General features: G+C 36.8%; 1 protein-coding gene across 1 annotated transcript in view; it reads right to left on the bottom strand.

Moving 5' to 3' along the window:
* Positions 1-20,048, bottom strand: part of FAF2 (Fas associated factor family member 2) — a 47,336-nt gene that overhangs the window by 16,857 nt on the left and 10,431 nt on the right. Inside the window, exons 2-3 of the mRNA XM_006183900.3 lie at positions 5,929-5,997; positions 844-978 (exon numbers count right to left, since the gene is read on the bottom strand). Coding sequence (XP_006183962.2) covers positions 844-978; positions 5,929-5,997 — 204 coding nt within the window. The remainder of the gene's footprint in view (positions 1-843; positions 979-5,928; positions 5,998-20,048) is intronic.

Below are 20,048 nucleotides of genomic sequence, written 5' to 3' on the forward strand. Positions count from 1 at the left end.
CACAAAGAAGGACCCCTTGGGTCATGTAATTGTTTTAGGAATCTCTGCTCTTCTGCTTCAGAATACCCCAGAGCAACTACTTAGAAACTCCATTTTTAAAACACTGCCAAATATTCCACAAAGAGGTATGATGATGGATGATGGAGTAAATTCCAGCTGCTGCAAGGGTAAAGGAGGTGCCTTCTTGGAATTCTAAATCCAAGTGTAAGAGGTGCATGTAACTCCAAGAATAAGAAAAAGAAACTCCAAAAAGCTCCTTGGAATTCATTATCAGTACACACACCTGACTTACCTAATTTCACTGCAAATAATCTGAAGGGGGAAGAACGCCTCTGTTCCTCTCTAGATCTCCAACAGCAAAATACCAAGTGCACTGGGGCACTCTTAAACGCCTGCGAATTTAACTGAACCACCTCCTTGCTACTGGCCCTTCAAGACTAATTTCAAAGATATGGCCAAGGCCCCCACAGTTCTTCCCTAGACGTAGCATAAACTTAAGCAAAAGGAAGCAACAAAGAATTCAGTAACATTCTAGAAGCTGAAGCTCTATTAAACATGTAGCAAACATTTTTAGACATGTAAATAAAGCACTATTACTCAAAACAAGGCAAAGGAAACTCTTCAAATAACTGGCATAGAAATGGGAAAAAAGGACAGTTACTCTATCGTTCATTAAGGAATCAAGGAAAAATGATAAATCCAATAAATCTGCCAAGGAGCTAGTCTAGCTAACAGGTTTACATTCTGAGTATTTCCTTCGGTCCTATCATACAGAGAACACCATAACCAGGTAAATGAACTTATAAAATAAAAACGGGAGGTTCCAGCGATGAAACAACTTGCCCTTGGTTGTGGTCTGGAGACAACGTAGCTGTAGATCCTGTGGTCAGCTGTATTAACCTGCAGGGGTCGGGATGGCGGTGGGTTGAAAACACTTGGTACACCCTCTTGCTCATTCAGTCTGTCCTGTACAGCAGCCTGGGAAGAAAAAAAAAAGTAGCAAGAGCTTCAGTGATGCTCTCATCAGACTAGAAGAGACGAGGCAACCATTGCTCAGTGTTTCAAAACAGGCCACCAGGAAGTATATGCTCATGGACCTTTAACTTATGGTGGGAGGCGGGCAAGCTGTGGTGATGGCTTCAGAATTCACCCACAGTAGAATAGTCCAAGCAACTTGCCTGGATGCTCCATTTATAAGCAAGCACACTGCTTTTATTCAAGTGGTGTGTGTTACTTAGAGTGGCTGGGATGCAAGGTGCTTCACTGTAACAGCCTGAGGAAAAACGTCAGCAGAAAATACAATGCAGGCAGTGCCCCCAGAGCTGTGCGACAGAGCAGTTCTGATGGGTGTTTTTGACGGAGGGCTTGGCTTTGCAGTAGAGGAACTTGGGTCTGAATCTAACTCTACCACTTGGAAAAGCTGCGTGGCTTATAAGCCTCAGTTTTCTCATGAGCAAAATGAAGAAACAGTATTTCTCGGGGTTTGACAATTTGATGAGGTGACCATACATAAAGTTTCTAATACAATTCTTGGCAACAGATGATGCTTAGTGAAAAAAAATCTTAGTCCCTTCCTAACTCAGCTCCTGAAAATGGGTATTTGTCCCAGTGTAGTAAAAAATTCAGCCTTACCCAAAGGAAAGCCTGGTCCTTGCCTTGCCTCCTGGAGATAACCTGTGCCACACCTGACAGGAGTGTCTTTGTTATGGGATCTTAGGATGGGGCTGACCACCCCAGAAAGGCCAACCATGTGATTTAGGCCGGGACTTGCAGTAATGCAGTACCAGTCAACCTGAAGACTGAGTTCAGTCACATAGGCAACCAACCAAATCAATCATGCCTATGTAATGAAGCCCAAGTGAAAACTCTGGACCTGGAAGCCGAGGTGAGCTTCCCTGGTTGGCAATACTTCATATATACTGTCATACATCTATGCCATGAGGGTAACATGCCCTCATTCCATGAGATAAGTATGGAATCTTTGTGTCTGGAACTCAAGACTCTGCCTTACGTTGTCTCTTTCTTCAGCTGATTTTAATCTGTCTCCTTTCCCTGTAATAAACAGTAACTGTGAGTTATAATAGCTTTCAGTGAGCTCTTCTAGTGAACTACAAAATCTGACGGTTTTAGGAGTGCCCTGAACTTGCAGTTGCTGTCAGAAGTGGGGGTGGTCTTTTGGAGGACTCGTATGACCTTGACAGCTGGCTTTCAACTCTGCCAAGTGGTTAACTTCAGGCAGTCCTCTAGGTTTCATGTTTTCAAGTATGAGGACCCAATTCAATGGGTAAAGAACAGTCTTTCCACAAATGGGACTGGGACAACAGGACATCCACGTGCAAAATAATGAAGCCTAAATCACACTATATTACAAAAAGTAACTCAAAATACATTAAAGACCTAAATGTAACAGCTGATATTATAAAATTCTTAAAAGAAAACATGGGTGAAAATCTTTGTGACCTTGGATTAAGCAGTAATTTGTTAGACAAGACATTAAAAATATAAGCAACAAAAAGAAAAAAACATAGGTAAACTAGACTTCATCAAAACCAAAAATTTTTGTGCATCAGAGAAGTCAAAAGACAACCCATACACTGTGGTTACGCAGTCCTGGTTACAGCAAATGCACCCCAAAGTACTAGTGGTGATGGGACATCCGGTAGGCAAGTTACCCTGGTTTAAGAAAAAATAATTTTTGTACTGTACGTACAACTTTTCTCTAAGTTTGAGATTGTTTCCTCATTCTATGAAAGGTTTGAAAAAAAAAAGACAATCCACAGAATGGGAGAAAATACTTACAAAGCATGTATCTGATAAGGGTCTGGTATCCAGAATACATACAGAATTCACCAATGAAAAGACAAACAACCCTATTTAAAAATGGGCAAAGGATTTGAATAGACATTTCCCCAAGGAAGATACACAAATGATCAAGAACCATGTAAAAAAGACGTTATTACATCATTAGCTACCAGAAATGATGGGATTAAGGGTGAGCACTGTCTTATTTACACTTTTTGGAAATATTTGCCTGTGTGAGTGTGCATGTGTGCATGGGTACTTTTCCAACAAGTTTTTAACATTTCTATGTCATTTCCTGTTAAAGAATGATTGATATTACACCAGAGTAACTGTAAACCAACAAATAAAAGAGGAGCAGCAATAGCAATAAATCAAATTTAAATTTAAAGTAATAAGTATCACCTGATATTAACAAAAGGTATTATTACAAGAAAGTTCTCACAGCTATGTGTCTGTATGTGTCAAATAAAATAGTCAAACTATATATAAGCTAGAAAATGTCTCCCTCTCAAAATAAACATAGAATTAGTGCATTTTACTTGCACCACGTAGGCCTTTCCACAGCATGTAGAAAAGCATTCTCTTTGATACACTTGTTACTAACACTGGGAAAGCTTATGCACTCTGTCAGCACACCTAGCAGAGCTGTACACATAAGGAAGTCTGGAAGGACATGTAATACACTAAAACGTCAAACGTGGTTATCTCGAGTATGGTTACCAAGAACTTTCATTTTCAACTTTATAAATTCTGTTTTAAATTTTTTGCAGACATGTATTATTTTTGTAATTAGGAAAAAAAAAGACATTATCAATGGGAAATAAGGAAATCTATAAAATCACATTCAGGTTCATCATGTCAAGTAGTCTTATTAATAAGTAAACAGAAAAAAATAGCAGATTATAATCATACATCTAATAAGCTTGATTGAATGCAGACACCAAACCCTTATCCCACAAAAAACACACTGCTTGATAAACACCTAGTTGTCAACAGTGGTTGCTTCTAGGAAAGAAAAAAGAGAGGAGGTGGGGTGCGGGCTGGGACAACACACAAGCAATGTACATGGGGCTTTGATTTTATCCATATCTGTTTAAAAGAAATTTGAAACAAGCATTGCAAAATGTCTGGTTTTCAGGAGCTGGATGGTAGGTACATGGTTGTCCCTTTTATCTCTGTATTTTTCTCTAAGTTTGAAACACTTAATTTAAAAATATTTATTTCATAATAAGGAATATTATTAAATCACAAGAACTTCCTTAATATATAAATGTTATATTAAAAAATAAAATGAAAGATCAATATAAAAAGAATAAATTTTAAAAAGCCAACAGGAATTCCAAAGTATTCCTAAATAACTCTTGGGCCAAAGAAGAAAATCAAAACTTTTAAAATGTATTTTCAGAAGAAAATCCACAGCCGTAAATGCAAGCGTACCAATAAATTTGTATTCTTAAAAAAAAAAAACCAGCAAAAATCAAGATGCTAAAAAAAAGACAATCATACAAAAGTGTAAAAAAAATTAGATTTTGCTTAATAAATAAGCAGAAAAAAAGAACTGATAAATATAAGAGCTTTTTATAAATAAAACAATCAAATTAAAAACTAGTCTCCAGCAAGTATCATTTTTAAAAAAGGAAAAAAAGCATAAGAAAATAAGGAGAAGTGGGGATAACAGAGCAGACACAGAAGAGAGTAAAAGACGTGCTGCTTTGTACAGCCTGTACCATAAATCACTGAAAATCTCTACGGAAAAAGCATTTTTCTAAGAAAGCTTATTAAGAAAGAAGTAAGGAAACAGATTATGAATAATGGGTAAAAACACGAAGAAGTTAATAAACAATAGGCAAAAATAAGTTTTCAAGTGCTGTCTTTCAAATCTTTGCTATTTATGCTTCTCAACTCATTTTACCAAGTCAGTCATTTTTTTAAAGCCAGCATATGCCTGAAATCAAAGTCTAACAGAGAGAGAGCACCAATGCATCACACAGGGCAACATCATTCCCTCTGCCAACATGCATTTCCCCCTGAATTCTCACAGTCATCATTCCTTTTCATCACTCAGGTGTCAGCTCAAATATAACCTCCTCAGAAAGGCCTTACTTATTAAAATAACCTCCCAGATCTTCTCGGTTACATTTTCTGCACTCATTTGTAGCATTTATTACAAACTACAATTACCTAGAATTAAACTCCATGGGAGTAGGGACTTGGTCTTGTTTGCTGGTATACTGCCAGGCCCTAGAATTTAATTCCTCAAAAATAGTGCTGCATAACTAAGTATCACTTAGGAATATATTTTCAGAAATCCAGCACCCTATTCAAATAATATACCGTAACTAAAACAGAATTTCAAAAAGAGATCAAAAGGGATCCTTGATAAATGTCAACATCCACTCTTGATATAAAACTATTACTATACCAGGATGGAAAAACAGTCAACAGATACCCCCTGAGAGCCTATGATGTATCAGGCTCAATTTTAGATGCTGGGAGCACAGCAGTTAACAAAACCAAAAAAACCCAAAACAAAAACCAAAACCCTCTGCTCTCATGGAAGTTACTTATATTCTAGCAGGCTCTATCTCAAAACAATGACCAACATCACACTTGATGATCAAACACTAGAGGCATTATAGTAAGGACAAGACGTTTGCTACTACAGTTATTAACTGAGATTGTTCTGAAGTTCTAGCCAATTCAATGATCAAGTAAAACAGAAGGCCCATATACTGAAAAAAAAAACAACATTGAGTTGCACATGACACAACTACCTAGAAAATCCAAAAACTAAATTATAAAATAGGTAATAAGAAGGCTCACATTATGGTATCTGGTTATAAAACAAACATAAAAAACAGTATTTTTTCCAAAGGCCATTAAGAAAAAAATAAAGAGGGAGGGACACTATATTAAGGGATTTGGTCACAACCTCTTCTATGATGTTATAAACTTCGATTATAATCTTCATCTTGCACAAATTTTATTTTTAAAGACCAAAAAGTCATACATTTAAAAAAAAAATCTATTGAGAGGAGATTCATGCTGTGAAAAAAAATACATGTCTTTGAGATCTGTTATCAGACCAGGGAAAAAGAAAGCAGCTCAGAATGAATCCTACTATACCTCTATGTTCCAGTTATGCTGTTCCAAGGTATGGCGACACTGATCCATAGATTCTATGCCAGTCAGATCCTGAAAAGAAAGTTAAGAACAAAGTTGCTTAGGGAAAAAAATGACAGTACTTACTGGATATTTTTACTGCTAAGAGAATACTTATAAATACTGCTGGGAAAATACACTAAGAAGTGTTGAAGGCAGATGTTCAAACATGGTCAAACTTCACTATTCAGAATTTATTCACTCTGTTATTATAGATATTACTCCTATTGAAACAAAATGAAAATTTCCTGTCTTGCAAAACTTCAATCAAGAAGACTACTTGATTAAAAGCAATGCTATCTCAAATTCAAGTTTAAAAATAAAAGATTTCTTCAACCTCTGGGTCCAACAAAATATTCTTTAATGCTAACCATCTATTCTGTTTATAATACATAATGATATAATTATGCAGGTTTTTTTGCAAAATGCAAGGCTGGTCATTAACTTACATCATTTTACCAACTGCCACATAATTTAGCTTATACTATAAATTGTACAAAACTTTTTATTAAAAAGGGCCTGTAATTCAGACGTTTCCCTACAGTAAGAATTTTCCCTACTCCGTTCTCCTTGTACTGTTCTCAAGTTTCACTTTGTCTATGACCAAAGCTCCTTCTCTGGCTCCTCTTCTTCCATTCCCTCTAAATGCAGGCGTTTCCCTACGGATGTGCCCTTGGTTTTTGTCTTTTTCTGGCAATCTCATTTAATCCTCAGCCTTCAATGATCCTTTCTACTCAAATAACTCCTAATTTAATTTCCGGACCCACCATCTCTTCTCAAGTTTAGCAGCACTTTCCCAAGAGCCTATTCCACATTTCCACCTAGATGTGGCATCAGCACTATTTAAAACCACCATGTGTGTTACCACCACCACCACCCTCCAAAATACACAGGCAAACATGACACCTGGAACTGCAGCCTTATCTCTGAGTGCGCTCTATCCCTTGAACTCTACGCTTCATCAGTAATCAAGTCTGTTTTCTGTATATCTACAACCACATTTCCATTTCCAGAGCCAGCACCTTTAATCAAGCTTTTATAACATCTTGAGTGAACTGTCAAATTAAATTTCTTTCCTTCCTAACTCTTCCCCTGCCCCCAGTCTCTTTTTGTGTCTGGGTGTGTGTCTGTTACTCCTCTGCTCAAAACATTTCAGTTGACTGGATAATAAAATACAGAATCCTTAGTTTGGCACTCAAGTGTTCCTATAATGTGACCCCAACCTAGCTTTCTATATTATTTTCTACTTCCCCTTAGGTGTCCAATACTCAACAAATCTAACAGTCCACGTGTACATCTAATGACCAGGATTGCCACAGAGCTAAATCCTAGCCTTCCTTCCAGGTCAAATACAAAAGCCAAACCCATCCATCCATCCTTTCATGCAACACACATCTATTGTTACTGTCTGCTTTGTGTATTACTCTGTCCAGGGTTTTGGGATGAATACAACACAGTCTCTGCCCTCAAAGAATTCCTCTTAACAATCAGCAACCAACAGCAAAAAGAGACTGAGCTCAACCTGACAAGAACGTGTTAACAGGCACCTGTGAGTCAGGAGCCTGAGGTTCTTTGGTTCTGCATCCTGTGATCATGGACCAGACACATTTTAACTCTGAATTTTAGCTTCCTTTATGTGCAACATGAGGGATTTAATTTGGACTGAATAGCCAGAGCTTAAAAGAACAAAACAAAAACTGAAGTTTGCATTCTTTAGGTATGCAATTGCCTTTTTTTAAAATTCACAAATAGTACATAAACTTCGCTAATAAAATTATATGTTTAAAATACTGTAAAATTTTCAGTACTTCAACTGGAAAGCTCTGCTAAGAACTCTAAAGCTCTAGTAAGGACTCTTGGCTTCGACAACTCTGATAATCTGGATATTGGTTCCTGACCTTCCCAGGCCTCTCCTACCAGTTTGGCTATTGCCTTCTGGCTTGTAACAGGCTTCCCCTTTAACTTCTGACTTCCTTACAGCCCCCTGCGGAGAACAGGGATGTCCAGGGTTCCACCTTCCCTCTGTACATTCTCTTTAAGAACTGGATTTTATTTTTACCTTCTCAGGGTGTGAATGACCGCTCTGCCTTTAAATACCAAAAATGTTTCTACCTCCCTCATGTACCTATTATTTTCTACCTTCTTTCACAACTATTTACATTCATTCTACTACTCCTTAAGCGCAATGTCTGGGATTCATCTATACACAATGCTCCCCAATACCTAGCACATCGTAAGGGCTAAAAAGGTTGCAGAAAAAGTTAGTCCAAGGTAAAAAGATGTTTTAGTATAAGCTTCAACAATCATAGCTATAAAGTGAAATCCTCCAGACATTTTCACCAAATCTCATTGTACATTAATGCCCTGAGACTTTTAAACTCCAAATATTTTTACTAGATCCTAAGATAGCTGTTAAAAATGCAAATTTGCAGAATCTTCCTGGCGATAAGTCAGGGATGGAGCCAGAGAATCAGGGTTGGTTTGTTTTTTTAAAAAAGCTTCTCAGCTGATTCTAATGTACAGCCAGATACTGTACAATTGTACACAGGACTAGAGAGAGTAATTCACTAATTAAAATAACTTTTAAAAAAGGGTTATAAACATTGTAGGACAGAATAATCAGGGTAATTGCACATCTTCAGTATACTGAAATAACCTAATTTGCAAGCAAAATCCTTTTGTAAGTAGTGAATCAGGGTAAACTGGAAGCCTAACTGAACAAGCCTGCTTTCAACCACTGCTGATGAATATTAAAGACAAGCACCAGCCATAGTCTAGGACAGGACTATTGATTCATATAGCAACAAATACGCACTGAGCCAGTATTCTAGACATCCAGGACATAGATGTAGTCCCTGCTCTCATTACATTTGTTTCCTACCAGAGGGAGACCAAAAGAAGCCACACACACAGAGCAAATAAATGAAAACAATTTAGGCTAGGGGATTCCTTAGGACTGAGTGCTCAAGGAAGGTCCCTCCAAGGAGGTAACATTTCAGAGATCTGATGAAAGATAAAGGTCTAACCGTGGGGAAACATGTCCAGGCAGAAGGACAAATGCAAAAACTCTGAGACAAAAAAATACATATGAAACAACCTCACTGAAGGGAGTAGGGGTGGGGGGGAAGGTGCTGACCTAAGCAGCTGGAAATGAGTGTGGAGTCCGTAAGATTAAAGGCAAAAGGAACCGCATACAAGCACGACGCTTCATTTGACAGAGTGGTCTTACATGGGGGTATGTGTTAATTCTGAAGCCACTGTATCTATATAAATATACTGGACTTGAACAATTAAGTAAACAGATCATGGGAGCCAGTTTTCTCATTGTTGAAGTGGGAAGTTACAGTCACGGGGAGAAGGCCAGAATAATCCATGTGGTAATGGATGGGAGTTGAAGACATTTGAGTCAACTCATGCTTAAACTTATTACAGACAGATGGTTGCATACAAAACTAGCTAGCTTAGTACATTCACATCCTTGCTCTGTCAGCTGAGAGCACCTAGGATCAACACACACGCCAGCAGCAAGCACACACATCGCCCAGATTTGGGGTTCTAACACTGGAGCATCTTGCAGTGCCAGAAAGAAAGGAAGCACTCATAAACCCCACAAGGATGGGGGTACATCGAAGCGATACAGGAATCAGAATCAACTGAAAGAACTCTGTGGCCAAAGCTGGTACAATCTGAGCAACACGAAGTAATACTGGATTATAATCCAAAGAACAAAACAAACATCCATGAGTCCAGACAGATAGAAATACACGATTAAATAAATAAATAAACGGGGGAGAACAGACAAACATCTTGAGCAGAATTCCAAGTAATTATGTAAATAGGTACTTTGCCTTCAAGGAGGTGGATTATAATTCTTCACTCCTTTGGTATGGGCTGTGCATATTGACTTCCTTCCAAAGAGTACAGTATGGAAAAGCAAGAAAAAAGATTTAACTTCATAGTGGAGAAACCTGACAAACACTACCCAGCCAAGGTCAACATCATAGTGATAAATCATGTTGACAGTAGGCACCCTTGATAAAATGTAATGAAAACGCACTTTACAACCCTGTGGTCTTGGTCCTCAGACCCCTAACTCCAGCCTAATCATGAGAAAAACATTAGCCAAATCCCAATTGAGGGACAATCCATGAAATACATGACCAGCGCTCCTCAGTCAAGTTATTAAAGACAAGGAAAGTCCTAGAAACTGTCACAGCCAAGAGGAGCCAATAGTCACTAAATGCAAGGTGAGATCCTGCAACAGAAGAAGGACATTAGGTAAAAACTAAAGAAATCTGAATAAAGTATGGCTTTAGTCAATACTTCAGTGCAATAACATTGGCTGATTGTGACAAAAGTGCCCAACCAATCATGCAAGATGTTAACAGGGAGCACCGAGTGACGATGGGGAAGTCCGTATACTACGTCTGCAAGTTTTCTGTAAATCTAAATTTATTCTAAAATAAAAAAAGTTTACTCAAAAAGAAAAAAAAAAAAAAACTGGGGTAGGAGGGACACACCTGAGACAGAACAAGCTTGGCAAGTTGGTAGATAAGGTCTGAGGGGTAGGCAGGGGAGACAACATTCATCTAGGGCAGTTTCTCAGCCTTGCTTGCATATCCAAAGCACCAGAGGGGAATCCACAGGTGACTAGAGCCCTCCCCTCCTCAAAGCAATTTAATCAGATTATCTGAATGTACAGTCTAGGCATAGGTAAACTTTTTCCTGGGAGGGAGGGAGCTTCTAGATGATTCTACTGTAGAGCCAGGGTTGAAAATCACTAACCCGAGCCTTAATTTAATTCTGTTCAGCAGAAGTGTCATGACCATATGTAGATTTTTTTCAAGTTATTTTAGCTTCTGTGTGAGGAATTAATTGTAGAGGGCATGAAAGAGAGCAAGACACCAGCAAGGAGTCCAAGGGAAAGAGAATGGTGGTTCAGCATAAGATGGTAGCAGTGAAGAGGGGAGGAGGAGGATAGATTGGGGGTATCCTGTAAAGGTAGAGCTGAAGAAAGTGGATAATGTGTGCAAGTGGAAGAGAAATATTAAGATTGATTCATAAGTAAATGAGATGATAGTGTTATTTACTAAGAATGAGGTAAATTGTTGAAATAATTTTGCCCATCTTAGTGAGAAAATTTTATTTTTGGTAAAGGAAAGTGTTTACAAAGATTAGGAGAAAAAGTGGAAACAGACTGCTAAACACAGATAAATGCACTTATTTACTCCATCAAGATGCTCAGTGCGTCGTGTGGGAACAGATTCCCTGCCCTCAGTGCTAGCCCCAGGATGGCCAGTGACCTCTCACAGGGGCAAATGGAAAACATGCCAGACTCACTTGGCACTCATTGTCTGAAAACAGCTGCACTCATAAACCTGGACAAGGGTTGGCTACCTAGGTTTTCTCTGTTTTATACTTTTTAAAACCTAGTATAAGTGAGGTTAAGAAAGTTTAAATACTAGAGAAAGATAGGGAAGGGGGAAGTTTCCTTGTGGTCACAACCACTATCAACTGTTTAACATTTTAGTATATTTCCTTCTAGTTACCCACACTCTAAGAAGAGGATTTAGAGTTTTGATCCAATTTCCCTTTCAAACTTTATATATATACACACATACACAAACACACAAACACACACACACACACACACACACACACACACACACACGGACTGGTTAATGGGCTTTGCTTCTCCTTTCTGGACTGTAAGCATCTTATGAAAAATCTATTCACCTTTGCACTTTGATGTCTGTAGGACTCTTCTGGTGTTTTCGCTTGTGGCTTGGGAACCAATCTTTCCACCTTACTCCTTCCACATTGTAACCAGCCCCAGCTTTCACATCACTGCATACAGTCAAGGTTTGGGGAGCTTTCTCTATTTTCTCTTCTTCTTGAAATTCCTCTCTCCTATATATGTACAAATCTGAGCATTCTTACTTATTCTACCAAGGAGTCCCTTATGCATTAGTCTTATAACCATTTTAATGGTTATATAATATTCCAATTGGCTAAAACAATATACATATAGATGTTAAAACTGCTTCTGATTTTCTGCTATTAAAACAGCACTTTGATGAACATTTCTGTTTATCAGGTTTCTCTGTATTTAGGATTTCCCCTCTTAGGATCCAGTTAACATTATGGGCCAAGAAATATGCATTTTTTTCACAGTCTCAAATTTCCCTGAGAGGAATGTGCATATTTTAAAGCTCTTGATACATATTGTTAAAATGCACTTCAAAAGGCTTATTCCATTTTATACTGAATAGGGCTGCTTTCAACATGAGTCAAAAGCTAAATGTCTCAAGCCAATAGCCATTTCAGCACCAATTAAGTTTTGCAATGCTAGCTTTGTTCAAAAAGAAAGAATACGGCAGCTTTGGCCGGAGACACCGCATTAACTTTGCTACCAATTCTTTCCTTAGCAATAACATTTTGCTATAAGCACTTACGGAAGAGGTGAAACAGGGAAGTAGACAGAATGTTGTATTTAATAACCTCAGTCACCGGTTTCAAGTTCCTCCCAAACTAATTTCTTTAGAACTCAACAGGCTGTAATTCTCTTTTAAAAGGAACTTTCTTTTAAATCTAATTACCCCCACCCCAAAAAATTTAAAAAAAAAGGAACTTTCTTTTGAGAAGAGCACTCTTATCTCTCTATCCCCAAGACCCAGTGCAGAGCCTCACTTAGCATACAGTAGAAAATGTAAGAATGGATCCTGCCCCCATGGTAATGGTCAACTTTGGTTTCTGTATCCCTCTCTAGTTTTTAAGCATGTTTCTTGTCATCACTCATTTATTCCTACTTTGTGTGAGAACCACGCTAGCCATCTTCACTGCATTTTCCTCAGCAATCCTATGAGACAGATACTGCCATCATGCCCATTATCAGCTAAGAATACCAAGATTCTTCAAGAATTGTGTGGAGGGCACTCCACACTAATTCAGGCATACGACAAGTGCTCAGTAAAGGTTAGCTAAATCTGCACTCTCTCCTAACTGCCTTGCTAGAACTCTAGTTTACATTTAGATCCACAGACATTTGAGGTGACTTAAGATGGCATTGGACAAAACAGCTTTGATGTATAGAAAGGTTAACTCTGGGACCTCCTGCTCCCTCTAATCTCTCAGGGCCAAGGTCTCCTGCAAATCCCCTTTTGGGCCATCCATCCAAGTCTGTCTTACTGAGATATCCCTTACTCTAAGATGATCTTTCCCTGCTTACTCCTCCCCTTAGAGCTAACTCCTCTTGCATGAATTGTCCTCCCAAGGACTTAGCATAATACCACATTTAGTTACAACAATTTACACAAAAGTGTAACTGACTGACAGCATTAGTAGAAGGGCAGTATTTATCTTTAGGGCAAAAAAATACCCCGAACCCTGATCAATCTCTAGCAAAATGAACAGGATAGATTGGAGGAAAAGTGTGTGAGCTATTCTATATCCTTCTTCTACGCCAGCCTTCGTCTAACTTCCTTCTCTCCCAAGGCAGAAGGTAAGAGGCTATCAACACCACGCGGTGACCTAATTCCAAAATACTGTGACCCCTGATCTCTCTCTTGCTTAAGTATGACTCAAGGAAGTCATCACAAACAATGTTTTAACCAGATGTCTCATTCAATTATATGGATAGGGATTGGGTAACTAGAGTTAATCACTCCACAGTAATCATGGGTGCTTACCTAAGAAATGTTTCTCTTCCCACACCTTAGCTGTTTATACTAACAGACACCGTAGGAGGGGAGGTCAGTGTGAAATCTCAGCTGAAATCTACTCTGTAAATCCCACTCAGCTTGTTGGCTCTAGCTTGTTGAGGATGCATGTTTCAACTTTTGCTTTCAGTTATTCCCGGAGACAAACCTGGCAAAAAGCAGAGATCTTTGTTCTCCCCTTCCAACCACACAAACAGCTTTGCTTTATGCAATAAGCAGTATGCCCTCTGGGAGTGGCAGGAGAAATGGAATTTGAAGTCCCTCCAGGAAGTGAAGTGATCATACCTAGGCTCTGATCTGTAATTAAAGCTCATAAACCTAGATCATTATTTAATTACTAATTCACCAAATTAAATACCAGCAGTTTCCATTTACTAAGCACCTATTACTATGCAATAAGCACCGTAAGTAATAAAGCCCTCATTTTCATCATTGAGAAACCTATGGATTCAAGATCATGTACCTTGTCTAAGAATATCCTTGTCTAAGAATAATGATACGTGGTGGAGTTGAGACTGAAACCTGGAATAACTACCTCTGAAGTCCAGGTTGTCTCCTGTGCTATACTGCCTCCCACTATTATTTAATTAATTCATGTTAGAAAACAAGAAGTTTTCCATAAATCCTCAATTTGGAAAATTTCAACAAAACTTTTGTTCAATTGAGAATAAGATATCTTTTTAAAACGTTTTAAATTTTCACATAAAGATAAATTGAGGACAATATTTCAACTTCTTTTTGCACAAAAGGAAACTGGGGCTTAGTGAAGTGAACAAGCTTCCCCAAGTCACAGAGCATGAGGTCTTGTTCCTGGTCTCTCCTTTCTTCACTGTACCTACTGGTAGCTAAATAAGAGCTCATAGATGTATAAAAAACTTTTATTTATGGCCAGGGTTAACAATTAATAGGTAGAGATTTGTTCTCTGGACAAAGGATTTGGTGTCAAATAAGACTGGAAAATGCTACATATCAAATTCCCCTTTTGGAAATTCCCAATACACCTTTTAAAGGCTTTGCAAAATCCTGCCTTTAATTAAAAGGAAAAGAAAATTTAACTTCATAACTGGTCTATAGTTTTCTTGTGGTATCTGGGTATCAGGGTAATGCTGGACTCATAAAACGAGTTAGAAAGTGTTCTCTCCTTTCCAACTTTCTGAAAAAGTTGGAGAAGGACTAGAATTAGTTCTTTAAATGTTTGGTAAAATTCATCGGTGAAGCTATCACGTCCAAGGCTTTTTTTTTGATGGGAGATTTTTTATTACAGATTCAATCTTACAGTTACAGGTCTTCTCAGATTTTCTATTTCTTTGTGATTCAAAATGTCTTGAGAGGTTTTACTTTCCTAAGAATGTGTACACCTTCTCTGGGTTATCCAACTTGTTGGCAATTGTTCATAGTACTCTCTTCTAATAATTTTTTATTTCTGCAGAATTGGTAATAATGTCTCCATTTTCATTTTTGACTACAGTAATTTGAATCTTCTCTCCTTACCCTGGAGGTCAACACCTGCTATTACGTATGTTCCAAAATAGCTTGAAATCATATTTCTAAAATTTGACATGCATACGATGTGTCTATGTATGTATATGTGAATATACATATAATCTAATATCAAGTCACAAAATGTTAATTTACTTTTAAATTTAGTTAAATAAATTTTCAATCAAAATTTGACATTATAAAGTATTCTAGGATTTAGATTCAATTTATTAACCCTCTATAAGCCAAGCACTGTATTATGTGCTTTCTTATCCATTCTTACAACATTCTGTAAAATGAGATATATTAGAGTCACTATGCAAGTATGGAAACTGAGGTCTAGAAGGACTGATTAAGTGTCAAGATCTCAAATGGTGCAATTCCTAATATGGAGCTCTCTCCTCTATACCATGCTGCAAAGATGAGAATGTGGTTAACTGGAATTTTTGTTTTTCCCTTTGTCCTAAAAATGAGATACTAAAAGCTGCTAGAATTGTTTTAGCAAAGAGAGACACTAACAAGCATCAAGAAAAACATCACAACAAAGCCCCTCTGGCTAAGTGAGATTCCTAGTGAGTTATTAAATTCACTCAACAAACATGAACTGAGCCTCATGCAGCAAGCACCACACAGAAATCACAGACCTGATTCCCCACAACTTTGTGGAGTAAAAAGACATGTAAATAATTAAATTATTATGATAATGACTGACCATACACCAGTAGTAAACAAATCGAAGAGTCTTTGGGGGACTAGGGAAGATACAATTCTGAGCTGCAAACTAGTGAAAGGAGGTGTTTCAGGGCAAGAAAGGAGTATGTATGGAGGCACAGAGGCATGAGAAAGAACTTCATGTTAAGGGAAATTTAAAACATCACTGGAAACAATAGAAAAGGTGAAATTATGGAGTTGGATGGTGAAGTATGAGCCATATCATGAGATGCAAAGAGAAGACTGCATGCTGCTCTAATCAGTACAGAGCAAATGAAAAATCTTAACACAATGACACAATCAAATCCTTGCTAGAAAGTTTATTCTGGAAAAAGTAGGAAGGCTAAATTGAAGAGAGAGGCTCTCATTAGGGGCACCAGTACAGTTATTGAAATAGTCCAATGGGGAAATGAAGTGTGAACTAGGGTAGACAATGCAGAGAGTGGAGGATTAATTGAGAGCAGTGGATTTTTTTTGACTTTTATTTAACTCCAATAGGAATTTATAAGCACTAATACATATATACATGTATAAATACTGAAAAAAAATTCCCCAGATATTTAGCATGAAAACATTTTCTTTTCTAAATATAGTCCAGGAAACAGAAAATTTTCACAATTTCCTTGGTTGAAAATCTAAAGCTAACAGGCACCTCAGTGTTTAGTGATTTTGCTATTTATCATCTCTGGCACTCTCATAAAACACACACACAACTAGAAGCAGTTAACATCAAATCTTCAATTTTATTAATTTACTATAGTGTTGCAATTCATTTTAAAGAAAAATATAATATTGGAGAAATGGCCAGTAAGATTTCCTAAATATGTCAAATGAGCCTCAAATGGCCCAAAAGAAAATTGACAAAATTAATCTTTATCAATATCCACCTCGAAGATATGCTTCTAAAAGAGTATCTGCAGTACAGATAATCCTCTACTGAGTAATTTGCATTTATACTACTCTGCCAATTACACAAATGTTATTCCTTAAAACACTTAGGAATGCATAAACAAACACTGATGCCCAGCCCATTCTGGATAACCCCAAAATTGAACCAACTTGATCACAAATGCCTGTAACTGTTACACAAAGATGTATATAAAAAAGCTTCTAAGACAACATAACCATGTTCTTGAAAAAGAATATTCAACAACATAAATATGTCAATCACATCCCCTCAAATTCACTGACAAATTTATTAAAATTTCAGTTTTGAGAAGTTGAGTATAAAATTCTTTTGGAAAAGCAAATAAGCAAGAAAATCTGGGAAAACTCTGAAAAAGAGCAACAAGGGAGACAAGCCTGCAAGATTAAAATTTAAGAGTCTATAATTATGAATAGTATATACGTATATATAAAGACCAATGGAACAGAAAAGAAAATCGAGAAACCCAAATGCGTACAGAAATTAAGTATTGACAGACATCTCAAAGCAATGAGGAAAACACAGTTTAAAAAAAATTAATAGACCTTATTTCTTTTTAAAAAATATTTTTAAGAGTATATTTTTATTTGTTTAACAGAGGTACTGGGGATTGAACCCAGGACCTCATGCATGCTAAGCATGTGCTCTACCACTGAGCTATTTTCCCCTTCCCTTGATCTTATTTCTTAGAACAGTTTTATGTTGAATACAAACTATGGAGAATTCCCATATACTCCCTCCCTGACCGCCAGCTTCCCCATCACTAACATCTAGCAATGCTGTATACATTAGTTTTAGCTGTACATTATTATTAACTAAAGTCCATAGTTTACACTGGGTTTCATTCTTTGTGCTGTACATTCTATGGGTCTTGCCAAATATATAATGTCATGTATCTATCATCATAGTGCCATAAAGAATAGCTCCACTGCCCTAAAAATCCCCTGTGCTCCATCTATTCTTCCCTCCTTTCTAAACCCCATCCCTGGCAACCACTGATCTTTATAATCTCTATAGTTTTGTCTTTTCCAGAATGTCATATAGTTGGAATCACAGTATGTAGCCTTTTTGGACTAGTTTCTTTCACTTAGCAATATTCATCTAAGGTTCTTCCAATGTCTTCTCATCGCTTGATAAATCATTTCTTTTTTACTGAATAATATTCTATTGTATGGATGTACCGCAGTTTGTTTAATATACTGAAGCACATCTTGGTTGCTTCCAAATTTTTGGCAATTGTGAATAAGGCTGCCATAATCATTTGTGTGCAGGTGTGGACGTAAGTTTTCATTTCACTAAAGTAAATATCTAGAGGCATGATATGCTGGGTCATATAATAAGACTACGTTTACCTTTGTAAGAAACTGTCTAACTACTCCAAAGTGGCTGTACTATATTTTATATTCTCTCCAGTGATGAATGAATTTCTGTTGTTCCATACCCTTGTCAGCATTTCGTGTTTCAGATTTTAGCCATTCGAATAGGTGAGTGGCGCTATCTCATTGTTCTTTTAATTTGCAATTCCCTAATGACATTTGATGATAAGCATCTTTTCATGTTTATTTACCACCTTCTGAATATCTTCTTTGGTGAGATATCTGTTCAGATCTTTTACCCACTTTTTAACTGAGTTGTTTCTTTATGGTTGAGTTTTAAGAGTCCAATCATACAAATATTAGAAGAAAACACAAGTGAATTCTTCTGTTACCTGAATGTGGGGCAAGACTTTAACCACAACCAGTCATAAGCAATAATGGAAAAGATTTTGTATTATATAAATAAAATTTTGACTGCATAAAAAGTTAAAAAACAACATATGCAAAGTGAAAGACCTGGGAATGATATGGAATGACATTTGGAACTTATTTCAAAGACAAAAGATTAATATTCCTAATATATAAAAAAATTTTTTTTAATACAGAAGAAAAAGGACAATTTGTTAGAAAAGTGAGTAAGAAAAAGTGGACAATTCGTAGAAAAATAAACTCAAACGGCCTTTTAAATATATGGAAAGTTGATCAACCTTACTCATAAGAAAAAAGTAAATTAAAACTATACTGACTTTGAAACACACTCTGTTGGTGAGGTTGCTGGAGCCTCATAAATTCTAGAATACAAAATGGTACAAACCTCATGGAGGAAAGTTTGGCAGTATCTAACGACATTACATACTCATGTGCATATATGTATATAAGCATTTAACCCTTTTACCCTGAAATCATTCTAGGAATCTATCCCAAAGACACACTGACAAAAAATAAAAAGTTGGTACACAAGGCTACTTATTGTATTATTTACTACAGTCAAAAGATGAGAAATAACCCAAATATCCATCAATAAGGGGCTAAATTATGGTATATCCATACAATAGAGTATGACATAGCTATAAATACGAGAGAAATAATTACCCATATTGCTATGCAGTGATCACCAGGCGATATTAGGTATAAAAGTCAGCTGGAGAAACGTGTGTAACATACCTTGCCATTTATCTTTTTAAAAATATTACTTATACTTTAAAAGGTTTTTTTTTTTTTAATTCTAAGCTTATCTGTAGGGGTAGGCAAGGAACAGGGTAAAAGGGAAAGGAATAAGTTAGATTTCTTTAAATATATTTTACATGTAGATCTGACTTTGGAATCATGTAGCTATTTTATAAAACAAAATTCAAAAAAATAAAGCTGCAGCAACAATTCCTAAATATCAGAAGCAAAAGTCAAATGTAGCATAACTATGCCAAGTCAAACTGTCCCACATGACTTTAAAGCACAGTTAATTGACTATATATGTTCTGCAATAAAAAGACTTAAATTGTTTAAAATAATCACATTGTTGTTACTAGTATGTGTATTATTATTTGGGGAAAGTTAAGTGGTGATTATGTAATAATGCAAATGAATAATTATGTTAGTCTCATTAAGAACCAAATTTTTTGGCATGGAGAAAGCAGAGGGGTAAAATGAGGTGCCAAATTTGAACTGGTAGTCCTGAATTTGAATTTGAAGTATCAGATTGTTTTATCATGAAACAATACAAATATATGTCCGTGTTATATATTACATGTATTTCCTAGTTCTATTAACTAAAAAGTTCTAGACCAACCCAAAAGCAATGAGCACTCAGCACCCAGACCTGTGGCATCTAAATATCATTTCTTACCAAAAAGAAACAAAGTTTCTTAGAGAAATGGCTGATTCTAGATCTAGGCAGAAAATGCACAAGATGAGTCAAACATAATGTCAAACAACTAA

Source organism: Camelus ferus, chromosome 22 (assembly GCF_009834535.1).
Source record: "Camelus ferus isolate YT-003-E chromosome 22, BCGSAC_Cfer_1.0, whole genome shotgun sequence".
In the NCBI taxonomy this organism is placed as follows: Eukaryota; Metazoa; Chordata; class Mammalia; order Artiodactyla; family Camelidae; genus Camelus; species Camelus ferus.